A 20,994-nucleotide genomic window follows, 5' to 3' on the forward strand; every position below is an offset into this window, starting at 1 on the left:
TACAAAGATGGTGGAAAACCTCGTAAAGTTGTCAAAACTGTTAGGAAGCTAAATCTGGAGTGTGGACAACTTTTGGATAACTTGTTTATGAAAAAGTAGTGTATATGAGACTAAAGTAATTTGTAAATTGTGCAACGCTCATTTTAAATATATCAAAATAACTTTGGACATGCGGTAATACATCGACAGATTGAATAAATTTTTAACCCTTATTCATGTTTTCATTTAGTTGCAATGTATCGTGATATGTATCATATCGCATCTCAAGTATCGTGATATGTACCGAATCGGCCAAGTACAGAATCGTCCTAGCCCTAATGTACAGTCAGTAATCAATGTGAATTTTCAGGACAGCTATAGTTCTGTGGTTAGTTTACATTCTGGTACTTACGGTGTGGTAACAGACTGCCCCCGCAAAGTGACGAATCAGGAAGCCCTCGTCATCGCGCACGTCACGGTGCATTTTTAACTTCGATTTTCTGGGCAACTACAAAAAATCCAAACCAAAATATACCCATCAAAGTAATTAACATAGAGAAAAAACATGGTGGTACTATATATTAGAGAATTATAGTAAATAAATACTACTTCAATAAATACTATGTGCAGCATTCTACTTTGTTTACCATTGATTTTGGTGAATGTATTATCAAGATGATTTTTTTTAAATTTTGGGCTGAGAAGGCATAAAAGGCTTCAAAACATGAAGAAAATAAGAATACATACACTGAGTCTGAAGTGAGATTTGTTGCGGTTGTGAACCTCCATGGTGAAGTGCTCGGGTTTGGGGGTGGGCAGTTTACTCTCCTCATCCAGGAGGTCAAAGATTCCATTGGCCTTCATCTCAATCAGTTCTGTGTAAAACAACACCAGCAAATCTATACAACAGTCTAAGATGACATTTCTTAACCTTATTAGTAATAACACTAAGCACAAAACAGAGACTTGTGATTTGATGTGAAGGGATATTTGTACTCATCTGAAGTTAAATTCTAAAGAGTAAGAAATACAGATACAATTACATGAAATGATGGTGATACCCAAACCACTTCATCATATACTCCAGAGACCTGTACACAATATACCAAACATACATTGTGTAGATCTTGTACATTCTGTACATATCTATCAGTTAGATTTACACCTGTACAAATCTGTTATAGATTTACACCTGTACAAATCTGTTATAGATTTACACCTGTACAAACCTGTTATAGATTTACACCTGTACAAATCTGTTATAGATTTACACCTGTACAAATCTGTTATAGATTTACACCTGTACAAACCTGTTATAGATTTACACCTTTACAAACCTGTTATAGATTTACACCTGTACAAATCTGTTATAGATTTACACCTGTACAAATCTGTTATAGATTTACACCTGTACAAACCTGTTATAGATTAACACCTGGACATGCCTGTTATAGATTCACACCTGGATATGCCTGTTATAAATTAACACCTGTTCATACCTATCAGAGATAGATTTACACTGGTACATACTTATCAGAGATTAATTTACACCTGTATATACCTATCACAGGTAGATTTACACCTGTACATACCTATACAATCCTGGTTATCAGTCCAAGTGATTTTCTTTACATTTAGTCCTTCTCTCTCGTACAGAACTTGTTCCTAAAACATACACTAAACTGTTCATACAAACACATCATACATGTAATGAGTCTGACTGAGGTCCTTGCAATATTCATTGATCTCTGAGATGTTTAAATATTGCCATCTTACCTCCTTGAGAATCCTCTCATTGAAAAACTGCTGTAGTTTTTCATTACAGTAGTTGATACAAAACTGCTCAAAACTGTTCACTTGGAAATATTCTGAAAAATTCATCATGTATAATTTTCCTTTATCAATTATAATTACAATGTAGAAGCACAGAATACAGTCATTATATAAATTTTAAAGCTTTTGGCAAATTCAGCCTAGCTCATGTCATTTACATTATGTTATGAGCATACATTTTTTGACAGTAATTTAGAATACAAAACAATATTTTAAAGCCCCCCCTCCCCCAATTCAAGATGACTTTCTCAGGTACTTCTGCAATGAGTCAAATACTGCCAAATTGATAATTTTTATTGCAATTTGTAAAAGGGGAACAGATCATTTTTTTTATTTTAAAGATTAAATAAGGAAAATTGAGTAATTTCCCCTTTTCAAATCTTGAAAAGAAACCTTGCCCACAGCATTATATTTTGTAAACTTTGACTTCAAAAAACAATTAAAAGACTTATAAATTATACATATAGAGTTATACTGAAAGTCTTATCTGTTTCCTCCTCACACTCAGAAGTCTTGCAGTAAGTCCAATCTAGCTATATAATATTTACAAATGTTTGGGCTGAGGAACTAAGGATTGATTTATAACCATACAAAGCCCATTATATATAGACATATAAAATATGTTTGCTCACCAAAGCCAGCAATGTCCAGTAGACCTATATAGCTGACAGTGGAGGAGAAAGGAATGGCTTTGTTGACACAGGCCACGATGTAATCAAACAGCCGACTGTAAATAGACTTGGACAGGGCGTCTCTAGCGCTGGACGCTTCACCCGCCTTCAGAGGTACCCTGTATAGTACCATATAGAACAATTAGTACATGTAAGTGTGGGGGATAGTTGCTCTACATTGTTAGCACTGAATGACTTGAATAAATACAGTCATAGAACCATTTTAACAAGATTTTGGACTTTCGGAAGAATGCGACAATCTTATCAAAACAAGTCAAAAATGACGCTGATTTCAAGTGAAATATACATAGATTGCGTAGCCTAGCTCAAAAGTCTGACAAATCGTGTTGATTTCAAAGAGCCGACTCACTTGATGGCCGTTCCTTTGGATCCACCCCGTGCAGTCTGCATGATCCTCGAGACCAGACTCTCTCTGAGTTCCTCCTTCGGCAGACCCAGCAGCGAGGAGGCAGTGTCCAGGGAGGTCTCTGTGGAGGGGGACACCTTACAACCACCTGTCAGGTAAAATATTGTACACATTTACCTTAATTTACAACAGCCTGTCAGGTAAAGAAAGATTTGCCTTTCAACATTTGAAAATCATATTTCACATCTTTTTTTAGATACTAAAAAGCATGTGCTTTTCGAACTTTAAACACAATTTAGTCCTTTAGGCAATTTACATATCAAAAGGCTTTTTGGCACTACAAGTCCTAAACAAAATCAAATTACTGAAGTACTGACGGGAGTTGATTTTATTGATTATCATTTATTTTAAAATCAATTTATCTTGCATGGCAATTAGTTTCTAGTTTGTATTTGAATTACGCACTATTTTATAATATGAATTATACGCCCAAGCGAAAACGCATTCAATATGAGGAAAATGTCAAAATTAAGGGCTTATAATCTACCTTTTGTGTCATCTGTGTTTTCCTCGAAGGTGATGTTGCCCAGGTGTAGGACGGAGGCCACCAGGGTGTAGATGGAGTGCCTGTCCTCGTTAGAGATGCCCAGGTGAGCCATGGCACTGTCACACACCTGGAAGTCTCGGACATCGTCTAGCACCGGGTCGTGGAGGCTACCCTGCTTCAGGTACTGCAAGTGTAACAGATAAAATATATAGTTACCAGATAGGTTACATGGATAGAGAGACAGAGTGAGACAGATAAAATATATAGCTACCAGATAGGTTACATGGATAGAGAGACAGAGTGAGACAGATAAAATATATAGCTACCAGATAGGTTATATGGATAGAGAGACAGAGTGAGACAGATAAAATATATAGTTACCAGATAGGTTACATGGATAGAGAGACAGAGTGAGACAGATAAAATATATAGCTACCAGATAGGTTATATGGATTGAGAGACAGAGTGAGACAGATAAAATATATAGCTACCAGATAGGTTATATGGATAGAGAGACAGAGTGAGACAGATAAAATATATAGCTACCAGATAGGTTACATGGATAGAGAGACAGAGTGAGACAGATAAAATATATAGCTACCAGATAGGTTACATGGATAGAGAGACAGAGTGAGACAGATAAAATATATAGTTACCAGATAGGTTATATGGATAGAGAGACAGAGTGAGACAGATAAAATATATAGCTACCAGATAGGTTACATGGATAGAGAGACAGAGTGAGACAGATAAAATATATAGCTACCAGATAGGTTACATGGATAGAGAGACAGAGTGAGACAGATAAAATATATAGGGTATATCCCTCTAACTATTTTTAGAATCGGTAGGACAACAAAGAAGTGCCTTTAAGAAAAATAGTCCCTATACTTGCAGAGTGTATATACATTTATTGGGACATTTTAAATCAGAATGTTTGACACATGTCAGAAAAGAGGATTTGCAATTTTTAAAACAAGTGTCAAAATTGAATTATCATTTGAAGAAAAGAATTGAAATTGTTTGATGTACACCCTTTCCAAAACTGAGAAATTCCCTACTTTTACTTTCATTTTCAGAGTTTTTCAATACAGACGCATTTTGCCGGAAAACGAATCTGACTTCAAACCACGAAATTTTAACAGGAAAGAGACAATTTGATGAGCTTTCATTCAAGAGGTCCCTCGTTGCTGAACGAAAATTAGGGCCGGAGCTATGAACCCTAACGTTAACATTACCGCCTATGGAAAATGCATTAGTGGACTATACCCATATTGAGCTCCATGCTGGTAAGGCATATTTCTTGTTTATTTGCAATTATTATGATAAACGTGCATTTTCTTTTGTACATCTTCTCATTTATGTGAATAAACTAAATTTCCAACAAGTTCAACAAGTTTAATCATTTTAATAGCATATTTTCCAAGAAAATATCCATCACAACACCCCCCCCCCCCCCCCCCCCCCCCCCGGGATTTTCAAAAAACCAATTTAAATTAAAGAAATTGTGATTTTAACTTGAATGTAATTTATTTTGAGTTTTTACATTAAAAAAATGAAAATGTATGTGTGTTTCTAATTATATATGAGTTTAGAAGACATTTTTCTAAATTTTGAGACCAAATATCACTTCGGGTTTTTAGTGCGATCATTTCAAGCGAGCAAAAGTGAAAGTAGAAAAGCAGAAAGTTTCCGGTGAGGAAAAATACTTCATTCTAGCAGTGTCCAGCTATCTAAGATTAGTTTGCATTGTAAGGGAATTGTATTAGTGTCCGGTAGGTTCCAATTCTATATTTATGATGATAGATTTGCATTAAATTGGCCAGGAGTAAATTAATTTGTCATGCATGTGACATGACTATATATGTACCGAAGATGTAGGTATGCACTCTTTAACATGTAGAAGCCTACCATGCTGGTTAGTACTTAATCCACAAAATCTATCTTTGTTTATCATAATCAAAATTGAATGAAATTATCAGTAATCATTTTAAGTAGATATTTACTAGTATTTATTTATTCATACTATTGAAAAAATAGATCAATATGTTGGGGTAGGGGTTGATATTGAATGTTATTGGGGGGGGGGGGTCTTTAGGCTGTATATATGTGTTGTGCATGAAGATGTAGTTATTGTTGCCTATCTGTTGTTCTCTCTTTCTGTATCTTTCCCCCTCTCTCTAATTCTCTCTGTCTCTCTCTGTCTGTCTCTGTCTGTCTGTCCGTCTGTCTCTCTCTCTCTCTCTCTCTCTCTCTCTCTCTCTCTCTCTCTCTCTCAACATATGGCTGCTTTTGATATGGAATTGCAAATGTTGGGAATAGTGTTTAATAATGTAGAATTTAATTCAAAACATTTCATTTTAGATAACATGTAAATTGAAATGGAAGTCTTCTTCAAAGAATAAAACACAACAATGAGCCACACTTGATGTAAGTAAAATTTATTTTTGTAACTTCACTCGTCCAAGTTTAAAAGAAGGAACCTATAAAAACTATATACCCTGCAAGGCCAGTATTTTACATGCAGATAATTTAGAATATTATAGATACTGGGAAACTTTACATTGATCATACATATTTCACAGACTTTGTGGGTATTTCTTGTTCTTTTGGATTTTGAACTTTAGTTAAATGTAGACTCTCTTCCACAGGATATGTCTTTTGATAATTTTTGCTAAATTTGTTACCATGGTAACAAGATACAAGAGTAAAAGAAAAAATCCTTATTAGCAAGTTTCTTTTCCCTATAATGAGTTAAGTCATGGTGCATTTGTTCCGAAATAAGGCTTAAATAAAAGTTCAGCAAATATTACACTTATATGAGTAAAAACAACTCATCACTATGACGTCATTATGACGTCATAGGTGAGGTAATCTCAAGCTAGCATCAAAATGGAGCAAAAACTGAATTGAGGGCCTCACATTATAGAGTCATATAACTTTATTATTTATAAACCAATACCTACGTGTAATACCTTGATGGATAGGGAAATTCCTATACTTTTCTATTTTACCTTTTTCGTGGTGTTTGAAAACAATTCTTTTTTGTAACTAAAGAAAAACTCATGATTTTTACGACAACAATTTTATAAAATCAGACATAATTGAGCTTTTTCATAAGAATATGAACAAAATAAATTTGGTAAAATATTGAATGTTTATGTTTTACATGTATTTTAATCCTTGAGATTAAATTTTCCTCAATTTATGCAATTTGAAGAGCATCGAGTGCCAATGAGCTATATGTTGTTTAGGTAAATTATGACTGGACTGTTTCTTCAAATTTCATGCATGTGTATCACTGCTGCGAAATCCATAGTTATGTATTGAATTTTTCCAAATTTGGAATCATGGTTCTTTATAGTGTCTAGAGTGAATATATAAGCTAAGAATTGTAAATAACCACAATGACTGTTTTATATTGGGTATATCCCTCTAACTATTTTTAGAATCGGTAGGACAACAAAGAAGTGCCTTTAAGAAAAATAGTCCCTATACTTGCAGAGTGTATATACATTTATTGGGACATTTTAAATCAGAATGTTTGACACATGTCAGAAAAGAGGATTTGCAATTTTTAAAACAAGTGTCAAAATTGAATTATCATTTGAAGAAAAGAATTGAAATTGTTTGATGTACACCCTTTCCAAAACTGAGAAATTCCCTACTTTTACTTTCATTTTCAGAGTTTTTCAATACAGACGCATTTTGCCGGAAAACGAATCTGACTTCAAACCACGAAATTTTAACAGGAAAGAGACAATTTGATGAGCTTTCATTCAAGAGGTCCCTCGTTGCTGAACGAAAATTAGGGCCGGAGCTATGAACCCTAACGTTAACATTACCGCCTATGGAAAATGCATTAGTGGACTATACCCATATAGCTACCAGATAGGTTATATGGATAGAGAGACAGAGTGAGACAGATAAAATATATAGCTACCAGATAGGTTATATGGATAGAGAGACAGAGTGAGACAGATAAAATATATAGTTACCAGATAGGTTACATGGATAGAGAGACAGAGTGAGACAGATAAAATATATAGTTACCAGATAGGTTACATGGATAGAGAGACAGAGTGAGACAGATAAAATATATAGTTACCAGATAGGTTATATGGATAGAGAGACAGAGTGAGACAGATAAAATATATAGCTACCAGATAGGTTACATGGATAGAGAGACAGATTGAGACAGATAAAATATATAGCTACCAGATAGGTTACATGGATAGAGAGACAGAGTGAGACAGATAAAATATATAGTTACCAGATAGGTTATATGGATAGAGAGACAGAGACAAACAGACATATGGATGGATAGACAGAGAAGAGGGAGAAAGTTTAATATCAGCAATATCAGTTTTCAGATAAAAAAATTAGTTGAGAGAGAGAGAGAGAGAGAGAGAGAGAGAGAGAGAGAATATTAAGTCTAAGAGAACGTATTAATAAAAGTATGAGAGAGACACACACAAACAAACAAAATTAACAGACACTCAGACACATGAACAATGACAGAAACAAATACTTGTGACAACAAGAAGATTGAATCTCATTGGAGACTAACAGTAAGGATGACAGGTGAGAGTAAAATCATGCAAAACATAAATCATTACTAGCTGAATGTCTTATACAAAAAACCTACTAGATGACAGAATTCACTGAATCCATTTATTATTTTTTAGTCTTTTTCTTAAAATAAATTAATTGGATAGTGATCCTTCAGCAAATGAGTGAAATATTAAATAATTAAAAGGAAGTAACTTTGAACAGGTTAGCTGGTTTCACCTACCATCTGACTTTTTCTGTCTTGTCCGAGTTTCTTGTCGTTTTCTCGAGTACAGAAGTACTGTGTACAGCCTCTGTTTAAATACTACAGCAAAAACACGGCAACAGTAGAACATACACATCACAACAAAACAGCAACGGGCAATACAAATGTACTCCAATAAGAAAATGGCAGTGACCAAATAATAGTTCAACATGCCAATCAAAGTAAAATTGAATGATGATAATGAAGGTACATGGTCCATTGCCAATGGTGAACTAAAACAAAACTAATTTTTCAATGAAGTAAGTCATAATTATACTGAATTAATTACCATTGTCAGCATTTAAATTTTAATCAAAAACTTACCGATACTTACAATGATAAAAAATAAATACTATGATCCCATTCTAACATATGACAGAGTTGCCCCTGCATTGAGAATTTTTTACCCATATCTGTTCTACTTTATATTCTTTAATAAACTATTTACCTCTAATACAATATGGGAATTATATTGATTTAGTAAAATTACAATTTTACATTGGTTAGTTTCCTATGGAGAATTGGCGAAAGTTCAGGAATGAGTGAAATTCAAAATCTTAATGAAAAATCAGGTTTTCTTTCATTTATTCATGAAAATCTATGGTGGACCAGGACAAAGAGTGAAGAATGTTTGACATCAAATATGGTTTTTCTGGAGACACTGTTCATTTAAAATTAACATGCAAATTTCAGAAGAAGGTTTTTCATTCATTCAAGGGGAGACAACTTCAATGACTATATTGACAACACTTACATGGAATTGATCGGGTGAGGCTAATTTCAGTTGTTTGCGTAGTTCCTCGGGCGCCCCGGCACACAGCCGGTAGAATATGTGATAGTTACGCTCGTCTCGACTCTGAACGATGACTCGCGACTTCTCCAGCAGGTAATGGGAGATAAATCCTCCAGCCACGGAATTCTGAAATCAGGGAAAACAAAACTAGAATCCATTTAGAAACAAAGCTACATGTAAATATGTACTTTTAATTTATTTATCCCCCCCCCCAAAAAAATGTAAAAATACACACTATAAATGCACACTGAAACTTTAAAGGAATCTTCCAATTAAAATTAAATAACCTTCAAAGGACTTTAAAAAAGCTTGTCTGGATAGACTTCGCTTCCATAATGACGTAATAATTGAATACATTATAATGAAAATCATAACAAGTAGTTTTTCGTTTAAAAATGCACAATTATTGCATAATTATTGTATCCCAAAAATCTTGAAAAAATACACTGCACATGCTGTTTTGAGTATACTGTATACATGCTTACATTGTTTATCTGGTATATTATAATATAATTATGATATATACACGTCCAATAGATGCTTCATATTAATGGTAATTTCATCATGCACTCCTTATTTCAGTCTCCAAGAGAAATGGAATTAATTCAGGGTCAACTCTCAACCATGCTCAAACTGTATACAAGGCCCTACTGGTCATTATAGAGAAACTGTATGTATACAAGTCATCACAGAGAAATTGTATACGAGGCCCTACTGGTCATTATAGAGAAACTGTATACGAGGCCCTACCGGTCATCATACAGAAACTGTATACGAGGCCCTACCGGTCATCATACAGAAACTGTATACGAGGCCCTACCGGTCATCATACAGAAACTGTATACGAGGCCCTACCGGTCATCATACAGAAACTGTATACGAGGCCCTACCGGTCATCATACAGAAACTGTATACGAGGCCCTACCGGTCATCATACAGAAACTGTATACGAGGCCCTACCGGTCATCATACAGAAACTGTATACGAGGCCCTACCGCTCATCATAGAGAAACTGTATACGAGGCCCTACAGGTCATCATACAGAAACTGTATACAACGCCCTACCGGTCATCATACAGAAACTGTATACAACTCCCTACCGGTCATCATACAGAAACTGTATACGAGGCCCTACCGCTCATCATAGAGAAACTGTATACGAGGCCCTACTGGTCATTATAGAGAAACTGTATGTATACAAGTCATCACAGAGAAATTGTATACGAGGCCCTACTGGTCATTATAGAGAAATTGTCTACGAGGCCCTACCGGTCATCATAGAGAAACTGTATACGAGGCCCTACCGGTCATCATACAGAAACTGTATACGAGGCCCTACCGGTCATCATACAGAAACTGTATACGAGGCCCTACCGGTCATCATACAGAAACTGTATACGAGGCCCTACCGGTCATCATACAGAAACTGTATACGAGGCCCTACCGGTCATCATACAGAAACTGTATACGAGGCCCTACCGCTCATCATAGAGAAACTGTATACGAGGCCCTACAGGTCATCATACAGAAACTGTATACAACGCCCTACCGGTCATCATACAGAAACTGTATACAACGCCCTACCGGTCATCATACAGAAACTGTATACGAGGCCCTACCGCTCATCATAGAGAAACTGTATACGAGGCCCTACTGGTCATTATAGAGAAACTGTATACAAGTCAATACTGGTCATCATACAGAAACTGTATGTATACAAGTCATCATAGAGAAACTGTATACAAGGCAATACTGGTCATTATAGAGAAACTCTTAGTAGTCCCTCTATTCATTGTGATAGTGTCAAATTGAATCAATACATGTATCATTAAGTATTTTTTTTCTGTAAGAAACAGAGAGTAAGAAATCGCTACTATTGAAAGGAATCTACAAATTCTGCATGTGCTCACTGAAATAACATGCAATTTATAGAGATTTTAATTGTATCAACCCAAGCCAAAACTTTTAATTGCTGCCAAATTTTAAGAATTCAAACTTCATATAAATTTTCTGAATAATATAAAAGGTATGTACAATCCAAAGTTTGAGTTTCAATCACAAAACAAACAGCATTCATTAAAAAAAAAAAAAACCCTAGCTTACATATAAACCACATGACTGAATTCTCATTAGTCCACACAGATTTTAAGAGGTTCTAGCTACTAAAAAAATGGAAAAAAATAAGGATAAAAATGTAAATATAAATCTGAAAATTGCAGAAAAAAATCTACACAAAACTAATGTGTAACATAGAGAATATTAAAAGACAAGTGTCTAAATACTGCATAATGTATAGGATCCACAACACACCATAACTCTACAACTTTTTTATTGAAAAGTTTTCAAAGATCGGTTTTGAAATAGAGTGAAAAAAATATGGTTGAATAGAATTTGAATGTGGTGGATCCTACCTAGACTTTCAATACTAATAATGTCTTAATATTTATCTTAATATGGTTCAAAGGTCACTGGCTACAGAGAGACAATCAGTTGGAAATTAAATTGAAGGCATTCTTGTCAAATAAAAAAAAAAATTCAATTGAACTAAACACCCTGCACACGAGTGATTTTTTTTCTCTCACAGACTTCCAATTATAAGCATCCTTTAATCTATCTGGTCATTACACAAAATTACTATAGTTATTATTTATGAACCATGATTGTAACTAAGACATGTTTTCAACACAGACTTTATAATTACTTGTACAAAATTTGTGTTTTTAGCAGGTGACCTTAGAAGTCAAAGTTCATGAACCTGATTAAAATCCCTGTCCAAAGCAGTAACACGAGAACAGAAATGTCAGTGCATTGTACAAAGTCATATAAGTAAGTAATATATAAGTATTAATATACATATATATATAAGTCAGTATATAAGTATCAATATACAGATATATATGTCAGCAGTAAATCTACCACACTCCACACCCATACATACTTGCTGATTCGCAGCCTGCAAAATAATGGCTAATAAATACCATGGCAATATTTTTCAAAATTGATTTATCAAATGAAATAAATTTCAGTCTCAAGTTAATTGATTTTTGTATGAAACAATATTTGATTCTGAAATTTATCTTGTTTTGTATGATGATTTGATTCTCAAGTTTTTAACATGATTTGTATGAAAAAATTTGATTCTAAAGTTTATCATGTTTTCGTATATAGATGTATTTTTTTTTTTACACAAACATAAAAACAACACATTATTAACAGCCCAGTTTGGAATAAATTCTTTGTGATCGTGGAATTAGTCTGTAAACTTAGATAATTTTAGTGTGTACGTGCAAGACACTTGGCATTTGCCTTAGATATCTTATAGCATTGTTGATGTACACTGTACCTTGTTATCAAAATGAATTTCAATGAATTTTCCGAATCGACTACTGTTGTTGTTCCTGACAGTTTTGGCATTCCCAAAGGCCTCCAACAGTGGATTTGCTGTTTAAAGACAAAGTGTGCATGGACTGAAATCTAGTTTTTGACACCAACAATTGATACATTATTAATTTAAGAGAATTTCATGATAAGAACCCTCATTATGAATTGTAGTACTGGGATAATAATAATCTTGTAAAAAACTCACACTCGAGTATCCTCTGCTCGAGCTGGTTGATGTGAGCGCCCCAGGACTCAGTCAGATACTTCAGGATATACTTGGTGGACTCGGTTTTTCCGGCCCCGGATTCTCCGGACACGATGATGGACTGACTCATCTTGTTGACCTTCATGTCACGGAACGCCTTGTCAGCTGAAATGTCCAGAGCAACTCATCTACATTACCACAGTGACACGTATTTCAGTATCTCAACATGCTCAAGTAGCTTATTAATAATACAATAATGAAATCTCAATTATTATTACAGATCGTGTCAAATCTCATTTTATTTACCTTTAGTTAGATCTTACTGAATCTTAGTTTTCCTTAAATCTAATTTACCTACTGGTAGTATTATTCTCTTTTACTTCTAAACTTAACTTTCATGCATCTCAGATTTTATAAAACCTAGTGTGTATACAATATTGAACTCATTTCCCATTATATCTTGTCTGAGCTTCTTTAATGTCATCTAAACTTCCACAGTTAATCCAATCACTTACCACATACAAGCTCATATAATAGAATTGTCTTCGATCTGCAGATCTATGCAATTTATAACAATCGCAAAAGTTTTGCTACTATTTAAAAATATTGTTTCGAGGAATCTTTTTAGTATATGTACTAAAATATCTTGCATAATGCTACTTCGCATTTGTAAAACTGTAGGATTGTATTCTTGTATGATTCCAACACTAGCAAAGATAACAAGTTGCAATCTTGTATGCTTACAAAGCTATATTTTCAGTTTCAATCTATTTACCTATAGCATAGACGTGAGGAGGGAGCGTGCCAAGTGATTTCCCCTTGTATTTCTTGATGGTGTTGGACGTATAGAGGTCGGGGATCTCATAGTAAGGGTTAATAGCAATCAGAATGTTGGCAGTGTACGTCTACAAGAAGAAATGAATAAATAAATACCACGATTGAACAGGGGCAATTAAGATTGCTGTAAATTCCTTATTAAACACGAAGAATTGATATATGCGTAAAATTGTGAGCAGATTTTAAAATCTCGCTTTTATTTTTCAGACAGTTTTGAGCTACTGTATATGAAATTATAACAAAAAATTGGTGTTTGCAATTTTTATGTTCTTGCGATTTGATGCAAAACAGAGGAATCGTGGAATTAAGAACTCGCGTAAAATAAGGAATTTACAGTTTATATAAATAACAATAATTAAAAGGACTGAAAGAAACGGAACCCACATTGACACGATAAAACATGGGACAATTAACATTTAGATTCACGGTCCAAAACTTGGACGTTTTTGTCGTAGTATATTATCCAGAATAAACTGCATGGGTATTTTTTTAAAGATCAATGCTCAAATGACAATAGTTCATCATTTTGAAAACAATTGAGGAATAATATTTACATGTTGTATAATTAACCCGTATGAGAAAGAAGGATGGACATATTCCAAGCTAAGGACTCTATACATAGTAGCCTCTGAGCAGAATACTTCTATCCCCCTGAAATTGATCAGTTCTTATGATTCTATCTGCATGCGCATGGATCAAGTAAATATTACTTACATAGATTTGGTTTTTCATGTACCGTATCCTCAGGTTATTCAGTAATGTGGCCTCATTCAGAAACATAAGAGCACCTGTAACGCACACAGATTCATTTTCAGACAACATCAAAGACAGATCATGAACATACATTCACTTAGCTTCAGATTAACTACTAAAAAAATAAATTATACATTAATTGTTTTTGTCAAATGTTTAGTAAGCATTGAATTTGGATTTACAACATGAAACCATGTAATATCTGTATGAATAAAACGAGCAAGCTGGTATGGATGTTATGAACATTAACTTCTCATATTGTGTAAAGAAGAGATTTTTAGCAAGAGAGACCTCTTTCTTTGACTTCTGGGACAAATATTTAATCAATGTTACCAGATTGCTTGTCATGTAATCACTGAGATCATTGTTTCTGTTTATAACTCAGATATCTACAATAGTCCAGTAAATCTCTGCTATATACTTACAGTTGTCCTCGACATCTTTGTTGTCATATTCCTCTGCAGGAAATGTCCGATCATAGATGGCATTAATGGTCTGTAAGAAAAATTTTTAGAAAATAACAAAAATATTAAACCTAACAAAACTCCCACTCAAAACAAGCAGAGTCCTTTACATTAGTGTTTATAAACACATTAAAGAAACAGAGAGAATTCCAGACTTCCTGTATATTAAGATATATAATTACTATCTTTATTTTTATTTCTGTGCCTTGGGGCGGGTTTAATGAGGGTGATATGTAGACTTACAGTCCCCGGGGCGTCGAACGGTTCTATAGCGATGCTGTCACTCCCGATGTCCACAATGCGCCCCAGCTTGAAGCCATCGGTGGCGTGCGGGACCCAAACCTTCTTACCCCCATCCATGGCAGGTCAGTTAGATCTGGGAACAAAGGTAAAGGTATGTAAATTAAGATGCTTCCATTCAAACAATAAAGGTATGTAAATTAAGATGCTTCCATTCAAACAATAAAGGTGTGTAAATTAAACTAGCTAAATAATAAAGGTGTATATTCACTAATTAAACTATATATAATAATTTAAAAGATATGTATGCATCAATCGTATATAAAAGGTATTCAAAAACTGTGTAGTATCTTGGAATTATAAAATACTACCGGTATTTTTATTTTATACTCTTTCGTAAAGGTAAGTAAACCTTGTTTAAAATTTTAATAGGTGTACCTTTATGGCATATACATGTACATCAAGTACCGTAACAATGTATATAGTTTCATCATTGTCTGTTAAATAATGCTAATTATAAATGATTTCAAATTGAGTTGACTTATGATTCAAATAATTTAATAATATGGAGCAGTTACCATAGACATATCACAACTTCATGTCTTAGTGCATGAAATAGTTCTTTTTTAAAACCATTTATTTGAGCAATCTCTCTTTCCATGCTGACCTCAGGTTATCTAAGGCAATCTATCATGCACATTTAGTTTTATGAGGCAAAATGATAGCTTCTTAAATTAATACTTTGCCCACACGCTTTTGATGTACAGATGCACATCCAAAGTTATATATAGACACTGTGACTTAGACCTGTCCACAATTATATATAAAGGAGGGATGCTAAACCTCTAGCTGCTGGCCTGTGTAACTCAGACTCAGTCTGAAAATATTCAGATGGATGACTTATACAACCAACACTTCCTTACTAGCTTTCAAATACTTCATTTGAAGTCTGAGACAAATTTATAAAAAATACTGACTTAAAAGTCATCGGTGAAAATTTCTGGCAAGGGTTGCTAATGTACACAATTTTATTCCTTCATGAGAGAAGAATCAAGCAAAAGAACGAACCTTAATCACTGTAGGAAAAACATGTACCCTATACTGGCTCCGCATTACGTAAATTAATAAAATGAATCACAGAATCAAACTGCTATGATGTTTTCTGAGGGGATGCCAAAGCTCTGTGCCTTAATTAACTCAATTTAATTACCTTGACTATCTCTTTAATCTATATGATGAAGAAACTGTAGCTGCTATTATGTGCAATATCCTTAAAACATTTTTTTTAGACATAAATGTACACTGTTTTGTATTGAAATTAATAATTTGTCCATTCTCCTCTTTGATTCAACATCATCAAAGCCAAATTTTATTATAGAAATTAATAGAATTTGGTAACAGTCAGGGTTTGCATTTAATTTTTACTATTAAAGGAAAAGGTTATGGTGGGCGAAGGAGTAATATTAAGGATAGAGAACTGGGGGATCCCTTTAGATTTTACATTAAAGTCTAAGCTTGACTGGCTGCTTGATAATCCTACAGTCAGAAGATTAGCAATATAACAAACACAGAAAGCATTAGCAAGCTCAGCCACTGCACTCACTGATAGCCATTAAAACAGTTATAGCATGATTTATGTTCTATTTGTTACATTGTATATATAAATAAAGAAAACAAAAGATTGTTGTCAATGCTACAATCAATATCAAGAGCCACACATACATTAGTTAACATATGTCAGCGACCTTAAATATTTCATACTTTAATATCATCTCTCTCTCTCTCTCTCTCTCTCTCTCTCTCTCTCTCTCTCTCTCTCTCTCTCCAACATTTGTACAACATTTTCTTGAGGATAAATTACTGATCAATTAATACACACACCTAGGTATTGTAATGACTATATATAAATAAGCAGTTATATATTTTCATCAGACACAACAAAAACCTCCAATATTCTGAAGAAAAAAATTGCAAATTTTACACTCCACACAGCCTGCTACACCCAATAATTATGACAGTGAATTTCACTCCAGTGAGCCACGATTTTATTGACTGATTTCTAGACTGTCTAGGTAAGTTAACACGCAGTCATCTCTCAACAGTCAGCAAAAATATACACCTGTTCTTTCGTTTCCATGGCAATCTACTCATGTAGTAGATCTATATAATACCTGGGTATTTCTCTCTTCTTCCATATTTAATATATTACTAACACAGAAATCTATAGCTAGCTATACCCTATGCTCACAATATTGATTTTGGTTCTTTCTCATTAATAAGAATGTAGCATCATTCATACAGGTATTAAATTCACTTTTTGCACAAATTGATATAATTTAAAAAAAAAATAGATTCTGTTTAGCAACACGTACAATGTAGGTGTAGATGATGAGTATACGTATGAAATGAAGTTCCACAAGTTCTAAATTAACATACATGAAAGTAATTTCAAATTCACTGCAATATCAGCTTATAAATATTTATATTTAAAATCTGTATAATTTGATCTTTACAAGATAATTTCATTTGGTACAAAAAACTATTCAGAACTTAAAGCATTTCTTGGAAAGATGAATAGGTTTTTAATCAGTACCCTTAAATTAAAGCTAAAATTTTCAACGAGCATCAAACCTTTGCAAACCAACTCAGGCCACATCAAGAGATGTAGACAATTATCATTATACACAGTTAAAATTTTAGGTCATTCATCATTATTTCAAAATATACCTGTTTGTTTGTTTTGTAAGGGAAAATATAGTGTTGATTCCGACATGTATTGAATGTTTTAATCTCAAGAAAACTATCAGATCATGGATTAAAAATAAGGCGTCAATCGGTATGCCTGCATTCAATGATTACCTGGTAGCTAATGGTCCCTAAATAATTAACCCCGAGCTCTGTAAACTTTCTGATAAGAGGGACCGATCCGCCCCGCTACATACGTCTGCACGTCTGTCGATGATGCGTCAGACGGAATGCCTCAGTTATTGTCTACTGACCCTCCCGCTGTTACATAATGTTAAAAGCTCAAGTCTTTGTTAATCTGTAATCATTACGAGTCGAAACATATACCCCGTGGTCTTAGACTGCTTATCGCGATATGCACGTTAAAAAAACAGTACTATAAAAAAAAAAGGTGGATCTCGAATTTGTGTACACAGTACCACACGATAACCACAAGACATCTGTTTCTATAAAATTCAGTGAATGACATTAAGTATACCTTTAAAGATTTAATAAAATCATTAAAAAATACGGTAAATATTATTGCCTACCTCCCTCGGGACAGCAAAACAATCGTCTCAAAGGTCTACGGCGAGATCAGGTGTGACTTCCGGTTACAGGTACCGGTGAATTGACATTCTATAAATAGACCTGCGTAGCCACTTTGCGCACTATTTTGTTCAGACAGGTAGTCGGGGAAGGCTAAAAACGCGAAAAATCCAACAGGCGCTCTTCGTCTTTCAGGAGAATATTAAAAATGTTTTACATGACAACAAACCAAGAATATTTTTGCATCGATGCATATTATCAATATCGCTATTTAAAAAAAAATATTCTTAAACTAAATGCATATTTTGTGGTTGTAAACAACACGGGGGCTCGGTTGTCGGACTGGTTGTCCCAGACAAAGATGTTTAAAATTAGTAATTATTTTATGTGTATTTCTGTGTGTATTAATTGCATTGAAAACATTCACTGAAAACCACTGTTTCAATCAGTTTAAAAAAGTGAATTCAATGTACATGAAAAATAAAAAAAAAAACATTTTGTCAAATATAAAGCAGTTGATAGATCTGAAGATGGAAGAAAATTTATTCTGACAAATTAATCAAAAGTCATTTAAATCATTTTTGACCTTCCAAACGAGTAAAATGATCGGGAAGGCAAGTAGATAAACTACATATAGCCGCAATAATTTAGCGGAGCGAGGCCCGGGATATGTACGACAGACGAATAGTGCCACATAAAAAATATTTTCATCTCGTTATAACGAGAAAAGACCTCGTTATAACGAGTAAAATTGATAAATCTCGTTTATACGAGAAAAGATCTCGTTATTACGAGAAAAGATTTCTTTATAACGAGTTAATTTTCTCGTTATGTATAAACAAGCTTATCTTTTAAAAAGATTGGTGAGCTAGCGCCGTAGCCATCCTAAAACACAGAAGCAGATTTCTAAAACATTGGTTTAAATTCCTGAATAACCAGGTTATACAAATTTAACTAAATTTTTCTATCCAATCAAATGCCGCGTTACAACCATAATTAAATTATTTAAGAAATGAACTCAATGTTTATTTATACAGTCCCACTCTACAGTAAATACTAAGTATAGTCCAAGTCATAAAAACACAATTCTATTAGTAACAGATAACTGCATAGTTTCAATCATGGATATACGGGATTTACGTCGAATTATGATTTATATACAAAAATGTACATGTATTCATACACGACCTGCATGTATATTGAAATTAATTCTTTTTGTATATTAACATTTTGGAGTCTAAAAACAAATTTAATTTATCCTTCAGATTAATAAATTGGTCAATTATTTTACTAATCAACCAGGACCTAGTCTCGTTCAACCAGACGCTCGACTGTCTCCGTAAATCTCTGCTCGTCGGAGATTTACGGAGACAGCCGAGCGCCTGGTTGAACGAGACTAACCAGGACCGGGTTGCTCAAAACACGTATACTGGCTAACTTTAACCACAGGTCAAATCCCTTATCCAGTGGTTAATTTTGACCACTGGTTAAACTCTGATTCTCAAAAGTTAACCTTTGGGTAAATTGCTTAACCAGTGGCTAAAGTCAACCATGCATTCTAGAGAACTGGGTTAAGTCTTTTGACCGGTGGTTAGACATAATTGCTCCTTGTTGTTGTTGTCAGTTTTGGTAGACAAGTTACACAAGAATAAGTAAATAGATATTTTTAGTCAAAATTTCGACACAACAAATTAAATTATTAAATGAGACATATTTTGAATTTTCATTCTATTGTAGAATTATATTACTTTTTGCATGCGTATCTATAAATACAGTGGGGCTTCAAATATCCGGACGCCCAGATATCCGGACGCCTCAGTTTACAGACTATTTTATTTCGTATCAGAATTTTTGTCTGTTGTTTTGTCTCAATTCACCTCACAGATCAGTGCTGTCTGTTTTTACTAATAAAATCTGTTTCACTATAAATTTTGCTTCATTTAACTGGACGGCAAAATCTAACGATACTCCGCTTAAATTCATACAATAGAAAGTTTATGCCTGTAGAGTTAGTTGAGTCTCACACCTTTTTCGAATGCTTGATCCTCATTAGACATTTGTTAGAGGTCGTATAAACACTCTTGACTTCTCCTTCACACCCCTGCGAATGTGTTCGGAATTTTTTCTTCATCGTTATGTAGTAAATCTAGAGGTACTCGAATGAAAGTTCACGAGACTTTCCCGGGATGTGTTCAGTTTCTGTGAAATTTCGTGCGGAAGTATAAGTGTTCGGATAATATTCTCAAAATACGTAAGTACTGGTCGTTTTTCATATCACATCCTACTTTGATTTAATATGTTATATATTTGACATCAAGTGCTTAGATTCTAGGAAATAGACTATAAACTCGAGGCAGGATTTTTAAACCACGTGGTCTAAATTTAAATGACAATTAACTTTCAAATATTTTCGACAGTACTAGTTAGACTGGATAAGTCACGCCTCACTGTACTTGGTTTGGATATCTTTACACTGTGCACCTGTCAAGTGTAATCACTTTAAAATATCCCTCTACTTCATGCCAACTGATTGGATGTGCATTGGTTGAATATTGTCGTGTCAAGATATAGATTGTTCAAACATAACGTAAATAGGCTCATTTCGCACTTAGACATATTAATTTGATAAAATGAAATATATCGGAACGGACAATACGTATAATATTTTGGTTAATATTTCCTGACTAAATAAAAATGTAAAGTAAGGATTCGTGTACTAGTATTAAAAACAGGGGAATTTTAAAGGACTTAAACAATAAAATGCTTTCTTTGGTGATTCATTCGGGTTATGTATTTTTTCTGCAATGATCACAATACCTTCATATCCCGAATGAA

The 20,994-nt window shown here is 34.0% G+C and overlaps 1 protein-coding gene and 1 long non-coding RNA gene across 9 annotated transcripts in view; one reads left to right on the forward strand and one right to left on the reverse strand.

Moving 5' to 3' along the window:
• Positions 1-18,300, reverse strand: part of LOC105337636 (unconventional myosin-VI) — a 31,090-nt gene extending 12,790 nt beyond the window's left edge. For 2 of the 7 annotated variants that reach the window (XM_034479687.2, XM_034479684.2), the window contains exons 1-17: positions 18,162-18,300; positions 14,890-15,022; positions 14,608-14,677; positions 14,144-14,217; positions 13,368-13,497; positions 12,593-12,757; positions 12,350-12,447; positions 11,945-11,959; positions 8,968-9,132; positions 8,193-8,273; positions 3,398-3,581; positions 2,854-2,998; positions 2,445-2,602; positions 1,756-1,847; positions 1,572-1,644; positions 727-854; positions 392-487 (exon numbers count right to left, since the gene is read on the reverse strand). In XM_034479687.2, the coding sequence (XP_034335578.2) occupies positions 392-487; positions 727-854; positions 1,572-1,644; positions 1,756-1,847; positions 2,445-2,602; positions 2,854-2,998; positions 3,398-3,581; positions 8,193-8,273; positions 8,968-9,132; positions 11,945-11,959; positions 12,350-12,447; positions 12,593-12,757; positions 13,368-13,497; positions 14,144-14,217; positions 14,608-14,677; positions 14,890-15,006 (1,791 nt within the window). In that variant the 5' untranslated portion in view covers positions 15,007-15,022; positions 18,162-18,300. Of the gene's footprint in view, positions 1-391; positions 488-726; positions 855-1,571; positions 1,645-1,755; positions 1,848-2,444; positions 2,603-2,853; positions 2,999-3,397; positions 3,582-8,192; positions 8,274-8,967; positions 9,133-11,944; positions 11,960-12,349; positions 12,448-12,592; positions 12,758-13,367; positions 13,498-14,143; positions 14,218-14,607; positions 14,678-14,889; positions 15,023-17,745; positions 17,881-18,161 lie in introns of those variants that run through there. The other 5 variants (XM_034479688.2, XM_034479686.2, XM_034479685.2 and 2 more) reach the window with 4 other exon arrangements.
• On the forward strand, positions 4,255-7,277 carry LOC117686305 (uncharacterized). 2 transcript variants are annotated; one of them, XR_010709749.1, is made up of 4 exons: positions 4,255-4,686; positions 5,041-5,172; positions 5,762-5,827; positions 7,084-7,277. It is a non-coding gene; the product is annotated as an uncharacterized lncRNA (long non-coding RNA). The 2 variants fall into 2 exon arrangements; XR_010709748.1 differs by lacking the exon at positions 4,255-4,686 and having other exon boundaries at positions 4,989-5,172.
• Positions 18,301-20,994: the final 2,694 nt, after the last annotated feature.

This window comes from Magallana gigas, chromosome 9, assembly GCF_963853765.1.
Source record: "Magallana gigas chromosome 9, xbMagGiga1.1, whole genome shotgun sequence".
Lineage (NCBI taxonomy): Eukaryota > Metazoa > Mollusca > Bivalvia > Ostreida > Ostreidae > Magallana > Magallana gigas.